The sequence below is a fragment of the Oncorhynchus tshawytscha genome, linkage group LG01 (assembly GCF_018296145.1).
Source record: "Oncorhynchus tshawytscha isolate Ot180627B linkage group LG01, Otsh_v2.0, whole genome shotgun sequence".
Classification (NCBI taxonomy): domain Eukaryota; kingdom Metazoa; phylum Chordata; class Actinopteri; order Salmoniformes; family Salmonidae; genus Oncorhynchus; species Oncorhynchus tshawytscha.
Window position 1 is genome coordinate 945,464 of NC_056429.1, and position 19,117 is coordinate 964,580.

Genomic DNA, 19,117 nt, shown 5'->3' on the forward strand with positions numbered 1-19,117 from the left:
TGTCCAGTTGGTTTAGTGACCTACAGCTGGGGTAGAGACCTACAGCTGGGACAGACCTACAGCTGGGGTAGAGACCTACAGCTGGGACAGACCTACAGCTGGGGTAGATGTCCAGTTGGTTTAGTGACCTACAGCTGGGGTAGATGTCCAGTTGGTTTAGTGACCTACAGCTGGGACAGACCTACAGCTGGGGTAGATGTCCAGTTGGTTTAGTGACCTACAGCTGGGGTAGAGACCTACAGCTGGGACAGACCTACAGCTGGGGTAGAGACCTACAGCTGGGACAGACCTACAGCTGGGGTAGAGACCTACAGCTGGGGTAGAGACCTACAACTGGGGTAGAGACCTACAGCTGGGGTAGAGACCTACAGCTGGGACAGACCTACAGCTGGGGTAGAGACCTACAGCTGGGACAGACCTACAGCTGGGGTAGAGACCTACAGCTGGGGTAGAGACCTACAGCTGGGGTAGAGACCTACAACTGGGACAGACCTACAGCTGGGGTAGAGACCTACAGCTGGGACAGACCTACAGCTGGGGTAGAGACCTACAACTGGGACAGACCTACAGCTGGGGTAGAGACCTACAGCTGGGGTAGAGACCTACAACTGGGACAGACCTACAGCTGGGGTAGATGTCCAGTTGGTTTAGTGACCTACAGCTGGGGTAGAGACCTACAGCTGGGACAGACCTACAGCTGGGGTAGATGTCCAGTTGGTTTAGTGACCTACAGCTGGGGTAGATGTCCAGTTGGTTTAGTGACCTACAGCTGGGGTAGATGTCCAGTTGGTTTAGTGACCTACAGCTGGGGTAGATGTCCAGTTGGTTTAGTGACCTACAGGGGATAAGACTGACTGAGATCTTATTTAAGATACACGTTGAAGAGGTGTTCAGATGCTTTCAGTAGATGGGAAGGGACTCTGCTGTCCTAGCTTCAGGGGGAAGATGGTTCCACCACTGGGGTGAAGAGGTGTTCAGATGCTTTCAGTAGATGGGAAGGGACTGTGCTGTCCTAGCTTCAGGGGGAAGATGGTTCCACCACTGGGGGGCAGAGGTTTCAGATGCTTTCAGTAGATGGGAAGGGACTCTGCTGTCCTAGCTTCAGGGGGAAGATGGTTCCACCACTGGGGGGCAGAGGTTTCAGATGCTTTCAGTAGATGGGAAGGGACTCTGCTGTCCTAGCTTCAGGGGGAAGATGGTTCCACCACTGGGGTGAAGGGGTTTCAGATGCTTTCAGTAGATGGGAAGGGACTCTGCTGTCCTAGCTTCAGGGGGAAGATGGTTCCACCACTGGGGGCAGAGGTTTCAGATGCTTTCAGTAGATGGGAAGGGACTCTACTGTCCTAGCTTCAGGGGGAAGATGGTGGAACCACTGGGGGCAGGATAGATGAGAGCTTGGACTGGGCTGAGAGGGAGCCACCTCTGGTTGGGGGGGGGGTTTGAGCATAGCCTGCAGGTAGGGAAGGGCCGCGCCTCTTGCTGCTCCGTAGGCATGTACCATGGTCTGGAAGTGGATGTGGGCTTCGACTGGAAGCCAGTGGAGTTTGCAGAGGAGCGGGGTGACACGGGGGACCTTTGGAAAGTTGACCAGCAGGTGGCCTTCAGCGTTCTGGATAAGTTATAGAAGTTTGATGGCTCAGACTAATTATGTGAAAGCCAGTGACTTCAGCTGCTGACATTTAATTGGTACAGAGACTGGAGCCATTAACACCACCACTCACAACACACACACACACACACAGGACAAACCCTGGTCAGCCCTTTGAAGTCTTCCCATAATATACTTAACACACACACACACACACACACACACACACACACACACACACAGGACAGCCCTTTGAAGTCCTCCCATAATATACTTAACACAGGGTCAACACACACACACACACCCTCACAACACACACACACACACACACACACACACTCACGCTGGCCTTCTGTCCAGACTACAGCTGAGGGAGTTTCAGAGAGCTGACCGCCTGTCTGTCTGTAAATCTCTGTCCTATTTCTCTCAACATCAAGTGGCCCAAGTGGTAGTCAGCTGTGCATTTTGAGGAACACACCCTTTCCCCATTCAACAGCTAGAAAACCAGCTTATTGTGCATCTTCCATTTTATAGTATAATTGAACACTCAGTTAGAGTCTGGTCTGTGTGGTTTGGATGACATCACTATCTATATCTAGATTCCAGTGAAGGAATCTGTGCTCCGTTCTGGTTTTCGACTCAGAACATTACAATTTAAATAAACAGTAAACAGGGAGAAACAATATGCATTAGAAGATGTATCATCTAGCTCTGTGGTTTAAGACAGAGAACCATTAGAAGGTGTATCGTCTAGCTCTGTGGTTCAAGACAGAGAACCATTAGAAGGTGTATCGTCTAGCTCTGTGGATCATGACAGAGAACCATTAGAAGATGTATCGTCTAGCTCTGTGGATCATGACAGAGAACCATTAGAAGGTGTATCGTCTAGCTCTGTGGATCAAGACAGAGAACCATTAGAAGATGATCCACAGAGCTAGACGATACAAGACAGAGAACCTTCATCCATTCTTTCCAGTCTATAGATGAGAACCATGAATGACAGTATGTCTGTAGATGAGAACCATGAATGACAGTATGTCTGTAGATGAGAACCATGAATGAGAGAATGTAGAACTCTTTTATGATTCAGTTAATCTTTGGTGGAAAATGAGAGACTGCAATGGGCGGGTTCACTGTGAAGTATTTTTGAAATGTTTGCTTTTCATTGTCATGTCTAAATGCAATGTACTTAGAAATAAGGGAATGGAGGTAGGACCTCCAAATGTGAATCAGATGAATCTACCCACACACACTGACTGGACTCTACCCACACACACTGACTGGACTCTACCCACACACACTGACTGGACTCTACCCACACACACTGACTGGACTCTACCCACACACACACACACACACACACACACACACACACACGTTGCTGCTACACTGTTTATTATCTGTCCTGATTGACTATCACTTTACCCCTACCTACACTACCATTCAAAAGTTTGGGGTCACTTAGAAATGTCCTTGTTTTTGAAAGAAAATAACATTTTGCGTGAATTAAAATAACAGTGTGGACATTGTGAATGTTGTAAATGACTATTCTAGCTGGAAACGGCTGGTTTTGAATGGAATATCTGCCAGTTGAGGACTTGTGATGCATCTGTTTCTCAAACTAGACACTCTAATGTACTTGCCCTCTTGCGCAGTTGTGCACCGGGGCCTCCCACTCCTCTTTCTATTCTGGTTAGAGACAGTTTGCTCTGCTCTGTGAAGAGAGTAGTACGAGATCTTCCGTTTATTGGTAGTTTCTTTCATGGAATAGCCTTCATTTTTCAGAACAAGAATAGACTGACGTGTTTCAGAATTGTTTTGTTTTGTTTCTGGCCATATTGAGCCTGTAATCAAACCTACAAATGCTGATGCTCCAACCTGAACCTTAACCTCACTGTCCCTAACCTGAACCAAACTGTCCCTAACCTTAACCTGAACCTCACGGTTCCTCTCCAAGACTATGATGATGGTCTGCAGGGAAGAGGTACTAGTTGAGAAGGAGAAGATGGATGGATAGTCCTCTCCAAGACTATGATGATGGTCTGCAGGGAAGAGGTACTAGTTGAGAAGGAGAAGATGGATGGATAGTCCTCTCCAAGACTATGATGATGGTCTGCAGGGAAGAGGTACTAGTTGAGAAGGAGAAGATGGATGGATAGTTCTCTCCAAGACTATTTATAGTGAGGAAGGAGAAGATTCACTACATGACCAACAGTATGTGGACACCTGCTCGTTAAACATCTCATTCTAAAATCAAGGGCATTAATATGGAGTTGGTCCCCCCTTTGCTGCTATAACATCCCCTACTCTTCTGGGAAGGCTTTCCACTGCTCCAGAAACCAATGGCGGCAAAATGTACACCACTCCAGCTGACGCTTGGCATTGCACATAGTGATCTTAGGCTTGTGTGCGGCTGCTCGGCCATGGAAACCCATTTCATGAACTCCCTACGAACAGTTCTTGTGCTGACGTTGCATCCAGAAGCAGTTGCATTTCCAATGCATTTATGCAGCATTGAAGGTCCCCAAGAACACAGTGTTTGGAACCACCAAGACTCTTCCTAGAGCTGGCCGCCCGGCCACACTGAGCAATCAGGGGACAAAGGCCTTGGCCAGCGAGGTGACCAAGAACCCGATGGTCACTCTGACAGAGCTCCAGAGTTTCTCTGTGGAAGTGGGAGAACCTTCCAGAAGGATAACCATCTCTGCAGCACTCCACCAATCAGGCCTTTATGGTAGAGTGGCCAGACGGAAGCCATTCCTCAGTAAAAGGCACGTGACAGCCCGCTTGGAGTTTGCCAAAAATCTCCTAAAGATTCTCAGACCATGAGAAACAAGATTCTCTGGTTTGATGAAACCAAGTTTGAACTCTTTGGCCTGAATGCCAAGTGTCACATCTGGAGGAAACCTGGCACCATCCCTACGGTGAAGCATGGTGATGGCAGCATCACACCGTGGGGGATGTTTCTCAGCGGCCGGGACTGGGAGACTAGTCAAGATCGAGGGAACGATGAACAGAGCAAAGTACAGAGAGATCCTTGATGAAAACCTGCTACAGAGCGCTCAAGACCTCAGACTGGGGCGAAGGTTCACCTTCCAACAGCACAACAACCCTAAGCACACAGCCAAGACAATGCAGGAGTGGCTTCAGGACAAGTCTCTGAATGTCCTTGAGTGGCTTCAGGACTCTGAATGTCCTTGAGTGTCCCAGCCTGAGCCCAGACTTGAACCAGATCGAATATCTCTGGAGAGACCCAAAAAAAGCTGTGCAGCGACGCACAGAGTTGAAGAGGATCTGCAGCGAAGAATGGGAGAAACTCCCCAAATACAGGAGTGCCAGCTTGTAGCGTCATACCCAAGAAGGCTGTAATCACTGCCAAATGTGCTTCAACAAAGTACTGAGTAAAGGGTCTGAAAACATATGTAAATGTGATATTTAATTTTTATGATTTTTTATATACATTTTTTTTTTTTTTTTTTTTTTTTTTTAATGATGGGGTTTTGTGTGTAGATTTATAAGGGAAACTAACAATTTAATACATTTTAGAATAAGGCTGCAATGTATCAAAATGTGGAAAAAGTCAAGGGGTCTGAATGCTTTCTGAATGCACCGTATATAGTGCCGATTTATACCTACTGACATTACCCTGATAAACTAGACTAGATAGAGTTAGGGTTATATATTATTACATTACCCTGATAAACTAGACTAGATAGAGTTAGGGTTATATACCCACTGACATTACCCTGATGAACTAGACTAGATAGAGTTAGGGTTATATATTATTACATTACCCTGATAAACTAGACTAGATAGAGTTAGGGTTATATACCCACTGACATTACCCTGATGAACTAGACTAGATAGAGTTAGGGTTATATATTATTGACATTACCCTGATAAACTAGACTAGATAGAGTTAGGGTTATATACCCACTGACATTACCCTGATAAACTAGACTAGATAGAGTTAGGGGTATATATTATTACATTACCCTGATAAACTAGACTAGATAGAGTTAGGGTTATATACCTACTGACATTACCCTGATAAACTAGACTAGATAGAGTTAGGGTATATATAATTACATTACCCTGTGACTGATGGTAACATAAGTGTTTGTAGCTACAGGGTATCCTGACTTATCTCTCCCAATGTCTCTCCTCAGATGCATATGGTGCTCTTCAACTCAGACAAGTACCCCAACATCTCTGTGGCAGCAGACAAGTCAGACGGCCTGGCTGTACTGGGAGTTCTGATAGAGGTGAGTAGGGTAGAGGTAGAGGTAGGGGCATCAAGGAGAGGGGAGGTAAGTGGAGGAGAGGAGGGACGAAAGGAGAAGAGAAGATGAGGAGGAGAGAGGAGAGTAGCAGGATGAGAGGAGGGGAGAAGAGAGGAGAGGAGAGGAGCGAAGAGGAGAGGAGAGAAGAAGAGAGGAGAAGAGAAAAGTGGAGATTGTGAGGAGATGAGATGGAGAGGAGAGGAGAGATGGAGAGGAGAGGAGAGGAGAGGAGAGGCTCACTACAGACTCTCAGACAGTCCCAAAATTGCTCCTTACCCTTTCCCCTTGGTCATAATTCTTGTATTCTTACACCTTACAAGTTTGCAAACATCAAGGGGATAGTGCCAGTTGGAGGGGCAGGGAGTGATTTGGGGCATCACTAACTAACTGTGCCTCTGCTGCAGGTCGGGGAATTCAACCCAGCGTTCGCCCAGTTCCTCAAGTACATCGATGGTATTAAATACAAAGGTGCGTTTTAGACTACATTAGTTCCATTATATTCTATTCCATTCTGTTTTATTCCATTCAATTATATTATATTCCATCCTTTTCCATTCCATTAAATTATATTCCATCCTATTCCATTCCATTATATTATATTATATTATCTTCCATTCTGTTCTGTTCTGTTCTATTCTATTCAATTATATTATATTCCATCCTTTTCCATTCCATTCTATTCCATTCCATTATATTCCATTCCATCCTATTCCATTCAATTCTATTCCATTCCATCCTATTCCATTCCATCCCATCCGATTCCATTCCATTCCCCCCTATTCCATCCCATTCCATTCCATCCTATTCCATTCTATTCCATTCCATTATATTCTATTCCATTCTATTCCATTCCATCCTATTCCATCCTATTCCATTCCATCCTATTCCATTCCACCCTATTCCATTCCATTCAATTATATTCCATCCTATTCCATTCCATCCTATTCAATTATATTCCATCCTATTCCATTCCACCCTATTCCATTCCATCCTATTCCATTCCATCCTATTCCATTCCATCCCATCCTATTCCATTCCATTCCCCCCTATTCCATCTTATCCCATTCCCTCCTATTCCATCCTATTCCATTCCATCCTATTCCATTCCATTCCATTCCATTCCATCCTATTCCATTCCATTATATTCCATTCCATCCTTTTCCATTCCATTCAATTATATTCTATCCTATTCCATTCCATCCCATCATATTCCATCCTATTCCATTCCATCCTATTCAATTCTATTCCATCCTATTCAATTCTATTCCATCCTATTCCATCCCATCCTATTCCATCCTATTCCATCCTATTCAATTCTATTCCATCCCATTCAATTCTATTCCCCCTATTCCATCCCATCCTATTCCATCCTATTCCATTCCATTCCATCCTATTCAATTCTATTCCATCCTATTCCATTCCATTCCCCCCTATTCCATTCCATTCCCCCCTATTCCATCCTGTTCCATTCCCTCCTATTCCATCATATTCCATTCCCTCCTATTCCATCATATTCCATTCCATCCTATTCCATTCCATTCTATTCCATTCCATCATATTCCATCCTATTCCATTCCATCCCATCCTATTCCATTCCATTCCCCCTATTCCATCCTATTCCATTCCCTCCTATTCCATTCTATTCCATTCCATCATATTCCATCCTATTCCATCCTATTCCATTTCCATTCCATTCTATTTCCATTCGTTCCATTCCATCCTATTCCATCCCATTCCCCCCTATTCCATCCCCTCCTATTCCATCCTATTCCATTCCCTCCTATTCCATCCTATTCCATTCCCTCCTATTCCATCATATTCCATTCCATCCTATTCCATTCCATTCTATTCCATTCCATCATATTCCATCCTATTCCATTCCATCCCATCCTATTCCATTCCATTCCCCCCTATTCCTCCTATTCCATTCCCTCCTATTCCATCCTATTCCATTCCATCCTATTCCATTCCATTCCATTATATTCCATTCCATCCTATTCCATTCCATTATATTCCATTCCATCCTTTTCCATTCAATTCAATTATATTCTATCCTATTCCATTCCATCCCATCATATTCCATCCTATTCCATTCCATCCTATTCAATTCTATTCCATCCTATTCAATTCTATTCCATCCTATTCCATCCCATCCTATTCCATCCTATTCCATCCTATTCAATTCTATTCCATCCCATTCAATTATATTCCCCCTATTCCATCCCATCCTATTCCATCCTATTCCATTCCATTCCATCCTATTCAATTCTATTCATCCTATTCAATTCTATTCCATCCTATTCCATTCCATTCCATCCTATTCCATTCCATTCCACCCTATTCCGTTCCATTCCCTCCTATTCCATCCAATTCCCCCCAATTCCAACCTATTCCATTCCCTCCTATTCCATCCTATTCCATTCCATCCTATTCCATCCTATTCCATTCTATTCATCCTATTCCATTCTATTCCATCCTATTCCGTTCCATTCCATCCTATTCCATCCCATTCCCCCCTATTCCATCATATTCCATTCCCTCCTATTCCATCCTATTCCATTCCCTCCTATTCCATCATATTCCATTCCATCCTATTCCATTCCATCCTATTCCATTCTATTCCATCCTATTCCGTTCCATCCTATTCCGTTCCATTCCATCCTATTCCATCCTATTCCATTCCCTCCTATTCCATCCTATTCAATTCTATTCCATCCTATTCAATTCTATTCCATCCTATTCCATTCTATTCCATCCCATTCTATTCATCCTATTCAATTCTATTCCATCCTATTCCATTCCCCCCTATTCCATTCCATTCCCCCCTATTCCATCCTGTTCCATTCCTTCCTATTCCATCATATTCCATTCCCTCCTATTCCATCATATTCCATTCCACCCTATTCCATTCCATTCTATTCCATTCCATCATATTCCAGCCTATTCCATCCTATTCCATTCCATCCTATTCCATTCCATCCTATTCCATTCTATTCCATCCTATTCCGTTCCATTCCATCCTATTCCATTCCCCCCTATTCCATCCTATTCCATTCCCTCCTATTCCATCATATTCCATTCCATCCTATTCCATTCCATCCTATTCCATTCCATCCTATTCCATTCTATTCCATCCTATTCCATCCTATTCCATTCCCTCCTATTCCATCCTATTCCATTCCATCCTATTCCATTCTACTCCATCCTATTCCGTTCCATCCCATTCCATTCCATCCTATTCCATTCCATTCCACCCTATTCCACCCTATTCCATTCCATTCCACCCTATTCCATTCCATCCTATTCCATTCCATTATATTCCATTTAATTCCTTTCTATTGGAACATGTAGATCAGAGGGTGCAGGTCCCAGCCTTCAACATCCGCAGTCTGCTGCCTGTACTCTTGGATGAATACTACCGTTATGATGGCTCGTTGACCACTCCCCCCTGCTATCCCAGCGTGCTTTGGACTGTGTTCAAAAACCCTGTCACCATCTCACTCAAACAGGTTAGTCCATCTCACTCAAACAGTTAGTCCATCTCACTCAAACAGGTTAGTCCATCTCACTCAAACAGGTTAGGCCATCTCACTCAAACAGGTTAGTCCATCTCACTCAAACAGGTTAGGCCATCTCACTCAAACAGGTTAGTCCATCTCACTCAAACAGGTTAGTCCATCTCACTCAAACAGGTTAGTCCATCTCACTCAAACAGGTTAGTCCATCTCACTCAGACAGGTTAGGCCATCTCACTCAGACAGGTTAGGCCATCTCACTCAAACAGGTTAGTCCATCTCACTCAGACAGGTTAGGCCATCTCACTCAAACAGGTTAGTCCATCTCACTCAGACAGGTTAGGCCATCTCACTCAAACAGGTTAGTCCATCTCACTCAAACAGGTTAGTCCATCTCACTCAAACAGGTTAGTCCATCTCACTCAAACAGGTTAGGCCATCTCACTCAGACAGGTTAGGCCATCTCACTCAGACAGGTTAGGCCATCTCACTCAAACAGGTTAGGCCATCTCAATCAAACAGTTAGTCCATCTCACTCAAACAGGTTAGTCCATCTCAATCAGACCGGTTTAGTTTCACACTGGAGCCGGCCTATCTAGTCTCCTCCACTGAGGGTTTTAACATCAGGGTCAGAGTTACATCAAAAGCATCTTAATGCCCTTACTGAAGATTTCTGCTAGTAAGGGCCTTGGTTTGATGTCAGTCATGCTTGTTCATTTCCTCAACTATCCCTGCAACATGAAACAATTACATATATGGATTTATAACTGTATCTGAAACCACAATAAACCAAATGTCTCTTAGTCACCCTTAGTTTCTGTCCCTGTCTCTGTCTGAAACATCGCTGTGTGACTGAGATGTTTTGTTTTGTTGTACCCTTAGTTTCTGGCCCTAGCAACGGCCATCTACTCCTCCCACCAACAGGAGTCGGCCCCAGTGGCCATGAACAGCAACTACAGGAAACCACAGTACACGGACAACAGAGTTGTGCTCTGCTCTTTCCAGGGGGGTGAGTATGGTGCTACACTCCTACCACATTATTACCACAGTACTACTACAGTACTACCCCACAGTACTACCACAGTGCTACCACAGTACTACTACAGTCATACCACAGTACTACTACAGTCATACCACAGTACTACCACAGCACTACCACAGTACTACCACAGCACTACCACAGCACTAGAACAGTACTACTACAGTACTAGAACGGTACTACCACAGTGCTGGTACAGTACTACAACAGCACTACCACATTACTAGCACAATCACAGTACTACTGCAGTACTAGAACAGTACTACTACAGTACTAGAACAGTACTACCACAGTACTAGTACAGTCCTACCACTGTACTACCACAGTGCTACTACAGTACTACCACAGTCCTACTACAGTACTACCACAGTACTAGTACAGTACTATCACAATACTACCACAGCACTACCACAGTACTAATACAGTACTACCACAGTACTGCTACAGTATTAGAGTATTACTACTACAGTACCTCCACAGCACTACCACAGTACTACTACCGTACTACTACCACAGTGATACTATTGTACTACCACATTACCACTACAGTACTACCACAATACTATTAATACTCTATGGGCTGGTTTCCAGGACACAGATTGAGCCTAGTCCTGGACTAATAAGCATTCTCGATGGACTTAAGAATCTCTATTGAAAAGTGTTTTTGGTCCAGGGCTAGGCTTAATCTGTGTCCGGGAAACTGGCCCAATGGGTTAGATCTATTATTGGAGCATGATGATTAAAGTCAGCTTGAATGATGAATGGCAAAGCTTCTTTTTCTGCAGCCCTGTGGCTGGGGTCGACTGGGGTGGGCCCTGTGGCTGGGGTCGACTGGGGTGGGCCCTGTGGCTGGGGTCGACTGGGGTGGGCCCTGTGGCTGGGGTCGACTGGGGTGGGCCCTGTGGCTGGGGTCGACTGGGGTGGGCCCTGTGGCTGGGGGACTGGGGTGGGCCCTGTGGCTGGGGTCGACTGGGGTGGGCCCTGTGGCTGGGGGCTTGAGATTGGGGTGGGCCCTGTGGCTGGGGGCTTGAGATTGGGGTTGGTGTGAACTGGGGTTGGTGTTAGATTAGGGAGGGATGACCTGGGGTTGGTGTTAGATTAGGGAGGGATGAACTGGGGTTGGTGCTGGATTAGGGAGGGATGAACTGGCGTTGGTGCTGGATTAGGGAGGGATGAACTGGCGTTGGTGCTGGATTAGGGAGGGATGAACTGGGGTTGGTGTTAGATTAGGGAGGGATGAACTGGGGTTGGTGTTAGATTAGGGAGGGATGAACTGGGGTTGGTGCTGGATTAGGGAGGGATGAACTGGCGTTGGTGCTGGATTAGGGTGGTTATGAACTGGGGTCGGTGTTAGATTATGGAGGGATGAACTAGGGTTGCTGTTAGATTAGGGAGGGATGAACTAGGGTTGGTGTTAGATTAGGGTCGGTGTGGGTGGATGAGATCTGTGGGGTAGAGACCAGGGCTGTCAAACTGTCTGTAGCTCGTCTGCTATCACCTGGTTATGGTTTCTGGGTGTCTGCTTGTTGCTTCTCTGTCCTCTTGGATGCTTTTCCCGACTTTCACTTTTCAAGTTGATCCTATATTATTCTCCACTTTATTCCTGACGTTCTCTCTGACGTGATCGTCATCAACAAGCTTTTAAAAGACGGGGCTTCATGTCTGTAGAAAGTAAATGCTACCGTATCAGAATGGGATGAAATGAGATGCTCTCCCTTAGCTCATAAATGTGACTTGCCAGCCCTCTCTTCAGTGGCGGTTCACCACACACTATAGATCCACATACCATAATACAGTCTGTATGACATGCCATGCTCTGCTCTGTGGTCTTGACAGTATGACAGGAATCTGCATGTTGTTCTCATCTCCTCAAATTCACTTTCTATTTCCAAGGGCTGTACAGTTCTTTATAATAGCGGGACTCTCTTGAGTACGGCTCCTCTTTGGCATGGCAGTGCTGCATGTCCTCTAGCTTGCCTGGGGGGGGGCCCCGTCTGCCTTCAGAAGGGGAATCTGAATCTTACTTTCGATGTCTCCCAATTGGCCATGCCGCTGCATGCACCAAGCCAATGCCACAACGTATAGGACATGTCCCTCTGGGACTTAAACTCAATTGTACTTGGCTCTGCATCTGATTCAGGCAGAGGACTACAGGGTGCTACTCAGACGGTCACCTCTCCGTTCCTGAGGAGGCAGGTCATCAACCAGCTGTTAGATGGAGACCTGGCAGACCTGGCAGACCAGGATGGGCTCAACCAGCTGTTAGATGGAGATCTGGCAGACCAGGATGGGCTCAACCAGCTGTTAGATGGAGATCTGGCAGACCTGGTAGACCAGGATGGGCTTAACAAGCTGTTGCCCAAGAAGCCCAGAGCACCGGGCAAGAAAGGCTGGACCCAGAGCCATATTGGGTCCAAGCACTACCAGAACACCGGGTCTCAGACCCAGAACAGCCTCCAGCAGCAGCGGTCGAAGCCCAATAAGGTGCCATCCGGGGGGACAGGAGCTGCCAGATTAGTCCCATCTCCCTGGAAGAACCAACAGAACAGGCAACCTGTGTGGAAGTTAGGTCTGAGCGAGGACATGCTGTGTTACGTCTCCTTGGAGCAGGATGTGTCTCGCCAGCTGAGCAGAGGGAGATCCCCTACCCATACAGACACCCAGCTGGTCCAGGCTCTCAGAGAAACTCTGTTCCCAGAGCTCAACCTGCGCAGCTACCTGGGCTGTAAGTCTGACCTGGCTCTGTTCACCATCAGACAGCTCCTCCGGGGGAGATCAGCCACAGATGAGGCCCTGGAGCTGGACCAGGCCATTGTCAAGGCCTTGGGGGGGACGGGGCAGAGAGGCTCCACAGCACAGCAGCAGACCAAAACTCTCTCCAAGCACCAAACAGGCTTCGCTCCTGCCCCTGCTGCCGTGCCGAAGAAACCCAATCAGCCAATCCCATGGCTCCAGCCTATGGAGTGGGAGGACTAGAGTCCAGCCTGATGTGTAACCTTTAGACCCTGAATCTATAACGAGTGTAACCACCATCAGCCTCACCCTCAGCTCAATCTACAGTCGTGAGTGAAAATTGACACAACCTTTGTGCTGTCTTCAAAAAAAATGTTTCCTTAAAATCTAAAACGGGATTAAAGTGATTTTTTTCACCTATCGATCTACACAACCTACTCCACATTTTTGAAAGTGAAATAAAAATGATAGAAAATGTTCAAAATGACTAAGAAATACAAAATGAGGACGTATTGATTGTGTATGTCTTCACACCCCATACTTGGTGGAGACACATTTGGCAGAAATCACAGGTGTGAATACATTTTAATATGATTCTACCAACCTTGCACAACTGTTTGGGCAGCATGTCAAACCTCTAAGAATATATTCACACCCCTTTAGTTTTTCCACATTTTGTTGTGTTACAGCCTGCATTTAAAATGTATTACATTGATGTTTTGTTTTACCGATCTACACACAATACCACATAATGGCAAAGTGGAATTTTGTTTGTAATTATAATTTTTGTATCCCACATTTTTTTAAGCTGAAATGTCTTGAGTCAATAAGTATTCAACCCCTGTTGTTATGGCCTAAATAAGTTCAGGAGGAAAGATGTGCTTAACAAATTGCATAATGTGCAGCAACAACCTAGGGAATAGTTACAGGGATAAATGAGCCGGAGATAATTAGGTGACCATGATGGTCAGATTGTGAATTTAGCTAGGACACAGGGGTTAACACCCCTACTCATACAATAAGTGCCATGGGATCTATAGTGACCACAGAGAGTCAGGACACCCCGTTTAACGTCCCATCCAAAAGACAGCACCCTACACAGGGCAATCACTTCCCAGGGGAATTGGGATATATTTTTTTTAGACCAGAGGAAAGAGTGCCTCCTACTGGCCCTCCTACACCACATCCAGCAGCATCTGGTCTCCCATCCAGGGACTGACCAGGACCAACCCTGCTTAGCTTCAAGAAGCAAGACTGCAGGGTGGTATGCTGCTGGCAAGAGATGGGGTCGAAATTGCATGGATTCACTCTGTGTTCAATAATAGTGGTTAACATGATTTTTGAATGACTACCTCATGAAGCTGGTTGAGAGAATGCCAAGAGTGTGCAAAGCTGTCATCAAGGCAAAGGGTGGCTACTTTGAAGAATCTAAAATTATTCTTAGTCTTATTTTATAATTTTGTTGTCTTCACTATTATTCTACAATGTAGAAAATAGTAAAAATAAAGAAAATCCCTATAATGAGTAGGTGTGTCCAAACTTTTGACTGGTACTGTATATACTAGCTGGTGTCAGAGGAAGGCCCAACAAATTGTCAAAGACTCCGGTTACCCAAGTCATAGACTACCGCACATCAAGCAGTACCGGAGCGCCAAGTCTAGGACCAAGAGGCTCCTTAACAGCTTCTACCCCCAAGCCATAAGACTGCTGAACAATTAATAAAATGGCCACCGGACTATAATAAAATGATCCCCTCCTTGTTTTTACACTGCTGCTACTCGCCGTCTACCATCTATGCATATTCACTTCACCCCTACCTACATGTACAAATGACCTCGAATAACCTGTATCCCCGCACATTCACTCTGTACTGGTACCCCATGTATAATGCCTCATTATTGTTATTTTATTGTGTTACTTTAGATTATTTTTTTAAACTTTATTTTATTTAGTAAATATTTTCTTAACTCTATTTTTTGAACTGCATTGTTGGTTAAGAGCTTGTAAGTAAGCATTTCACATTTCACGATAAGGTTGTATACCTGTTGTATTTGGCGCATTTATCTTGGAGAACTTGTTCTCAACTGGCCTCCCTGGTTAAATAAAGGGAACTTGTTCTCAACTAGCCTCCCTGGTTAAATAAAGGGAACTTGTTCTCAACTAGCCTCCCTGGTTAAATAAAGGGAACTTGTTCTCAACTAGCCTCCCTGGTTAAATAAAGGGAACTTGTTCTCAACTAGCCCAGCTGGTTAAATAAAAGTGAAATAAAATAAATAAAACAAATAAAATGTTTATTTAACTCAGTTGCCGGAGCTGAAGGATTTCTCAATGAGACCAATGTTGATTTTAAAACAGGTACGCAGTTGAATGGCTGTGATAGGAGAAAAAGGATGGATCAACAACATTGAGGTTACTCCACAATATTAACCTAGAGTGAAAAGGGGTGTTACGGTACAGAGTCAATGTGGAGGCTATATACAGGGGGTACCGGTACAGAGTCAATGTGGAGGCTATATACAGGGGGTACCGGTACAGAGTCAATGTGGAGGCTATATACAGGGGGTACCGGTACAGAGTCAATGTGGAGGCTATATACAGGGGGTACCGGAACAGAGTCAATGTGCGGGGGTATATACTGGGGGTACCGGTACAGAGTCAATGTGCGGGGGTACCGGTTAGTCGAGGTAATTGAGGTAATATGTACATGGAGGTCGAGTTAAAGTGACTTTGCAACAAGGCACTTAAGTAATACAGCTAAAAATGTGGCAAAGAAATTAACTTTTTGTCCTGAATACAAAGGGTTATGTTTGGGGCAAATCCAGCACATCACTGAGTTCCACTCTTCATCTTTTTGAGATGGTGGTGGCTGCATCATGTTATGGGTATGCTTGTCATCAGCAAGGACTAGAGCTTTTCTTAGGATAAAAGTAAAGGGAATACAGCTATAAGCACAGCCAAAATCTTAGAGTAAAACCTGGTTCAGTCTGCTTTCCAATAGACACTGGGAGACAAATACACCTTTCAGCAGGACAACAACCTACAAATCAAGGCAAAATCTACACTGGTTGCTTACCAAGAAAACATTGAATGTTCCTGAGTGACCTAGTTACAGTTTTGATTTAAAATCGGCTTGAAAATCTATGGCAAGACTTGAAAATGGCTGTCTAGCAATGATCACCAACCAACTTGACAGAGCTTGAATAATTTTTAAAAGAATAATGTGCAAATATTGTACAATCCAGGTGTGCAAAGCTCATAGAGACTTACCCAGAAAGACTCACAGCTGTAATCACTCTTAGAGACTTACCCAGAAAGACTCACAGCTGTAATCACTCTCAGAGACTCACCCAGAAAGACTCACAGCTGTAATCACTCTCAGAGACTTACCCAGAAAGACTCACAGCTGTAATCACTCTTAGAGACTTACCCAGAAAGACTCACAGCTGTAATCACTGCTAAAGGTGCTTCTACAAATGATTGACTCAGTGGCGTGAGTATTTAAATAAATTCGATATTTCTGTATTTCATTTACAATCAATTTTGAGACTAAAAAAATCTATATAATCCATTGTGAATTCAGGCTGTAACACAACAACATGTGGAATAAATCAAGGGGTGTGAATACTCTGAAGACTGTATGTTGCCTTGAGCTGTGCAAAGTTGGTAGTATGTTATTCCAAATTATTCCCAGCTGTAATGGCTGCCAATGCTTAAACCATGTATTAACTCTGGGAGTGAAGACATGCAATCAAGACAAAAAAAAAAAAAATGTAACTTGAAAAATGTTCTATAACTTTCTTTAACTATGAAAATATGGAGAAGGTTGTGTAGATCTGTAGGGGGGGGGGAATCTAATGTAATCCATTTTTAGATGTCATTTTTAAAGGAAGCCAAATGTGAACATAAGAGAACCTAAAAGAGTTCTTCAGCTGTCCCCGTAGGATAACAGAGGGTTCTACATGGAACTCAAAAGAGTTCTACCTGGAACCAAAAAAAAAAACGGTTTTCCTAGGAGACAGTCGAAGAACCCTTTTGGAACCCTTTTTTCTAAGTGTTGATAGCTAATCTCTGATACCAGACTTAGAGGCTAAACACAAGCAACAGAGTGGAATCTCAACACATTAAAAACCAGAGACATTTCCTGATGATTATGGTCCTTTGAGTGGCACAGCGGTCTAAGGCACTGCATTGCAGTGCTAGAGGTGTCACTACAGACCTGAGTTCAATCCTGGGCTGTATCACAACTGGCCATGATCAGGAGTCCCATAGGGCGGTGCACAATTAGTCTTGCGTTGTCCAGGTTTGGCCGAGGTAGGTTGTCATTGTAAATAAGAATTTGTTCTTAACTGACTTGCCTCGTTAAATAAAGGTTAAATAAATACACATATTTTCAGAGTTTAATTTTTATTATGACGATGACACTGTTCTATGAGGGGGGAAGTTATGACCGGGTGGAGATTTTGTCATCTCTCTTTAGGGGAAGTTAATAGAGTACACAGGAAGTCTTGAAGAAGTTGTAGGGATACGTTGAACTGTAGACAAGCCAGTTGTTAGGATACGTTGAACTGTAGACAAGCCAGTTGTAGGGATACGTTGAACTGTAGACAAGCCAGTTGTAGGGATACGTTGAACTGTAGACAAGCCAGTTGTAGGGATACGTTGAACTGTAGACAAGCCAGTTGTAAGGATACGTTGAACTGTAGACAAGCCAGTTGTAAGGATACGTTAAGGATACGTTGAACTGTAGACAAGCCAGTTGTAAGGATACGTTGAACTGTAGACAAGCCAGTTGTAGGGATACGTTGAACTGTAGACAAGCCAGTTGTAGGGATACGTTGAACTGTAGACAAGCCAGTTGTAGGGATACGTTGAACTGTAGACAAGCCAGTTGTAGGGATACGTTGAACTGTAGACAAGCCAGTTGTAGGGATACGTTGAACTGTAGACAAGCCAGTTGTAAGGATACGTTGAACTGTAGACAAGCCAGTTGTAAGGATACGTTGAACTGGACAAGCCAGATGTAGGGAACGTTGAACTGTAGACAAGCCAGTTGTAGGATACGTTGAACTGTAGACAAGCCAGTTGTAAGGATACGTTGAACTGTAGACAAGCCAGTTGTAAGGATACGTTGAACTGTAGACAAGCCAGTTGTAAGGATACGTTGAACTGTAGACAAGCCAGTTGTAGGGATACGTTGAACTGTAGACAAGCCAGTTGTAGGGATACGTTGAACTGTAGACAAGCCAGTTGTAAGGATACGTTGAACTGTAGACAAGCCAGTTGTAGGATACGTTGAACTGTAGACAAGCCAGTTGTAAGGATACGTTGAACTGTAGACAAGCCAGTTGTAGGGATACGTTGAACTGTAGACAAGCCAGTTGTAGGATACGTTGAACTGTAGACAAGCCAGTTGTAGGGATACGTTGAACTGTAGACAAGCCAGTTGTAAGGATACGTTGAACTGTAGACAAGCCAGTTGTAAGGATACGTTGAACTGTAGACAAGCCAGTTGTAAGGATACGTTGAACTGTAGACAAGCCAGTTGTAAGGATACGTTGAACTGTAGACAAGCCAGTTGTAAGGATACGTTGAACTGTAGACAAGCCAGTTGTAAGGATACGTTGAACTGTAGACAAGCCAGTTGCAGATACGTTGAACTGTAGACAAGCCAGTTGTAAGGATACGTTGAACTGTAGACAAGCCAGTTGTTGAAGGGATGCAGACAAGCCACGTTGAACTGTAGACAAGCCAGTTGTAAGGATACGTTGAACTGTAGACAAGCCAGCGTTGAACTGTAGACAAGCCAGTTGTAAATACGTTGAACTGTAGACAAGCCAGTTGTAAGGATACGTTGAACTGTAGACAAGCCAGTTGAGGATACGTTGAACTGTAGACAAGCCAGTTGTAAGGATACGTTGAACTGTAGACAAGCCAGTTGTAAGGATACGTTGAACTGTAG

General features: G+C 44.5%; 1 protein-coding gene across 1 annotated transcript in view; it reads left to right on the top strand.

Moving 5' to 3' along the window:
• ca12 (carbonic anhydrase XII) overlaps positions 1-14,225 on the top strand; it is a 55,254-nt gene extending 41,029 nt beyond the window's left edge. The window contains exons 5-9 of the mRNA XM_042326731.1: positions 5,758-5,853; positions 6,276-6,339; positions 9,223-9,380; positions 10,269-10,395; positions 12,566-14,225. Of these exons, the coding sequence (XP_042182665.1) occupies positions 5,758-5,853; positions 6,276-6,339; positions 9,223-9,380; positions 10,269-10,395; positions 12,566-13,401 (1,281 nt within the window). The 3' untranslated portion in view covers positions 13,402-14,225. The remainder of the gene's footprint in view (positions 1-5,757; positions 5,854-6,275; positions 6,340-9,222; positions 9,381-10,268; positions 10,396-12,565) is intronic.
• The last annotated feature ends 4,892 nt before the right edge of the window (positions 14,226-19,117 follow it).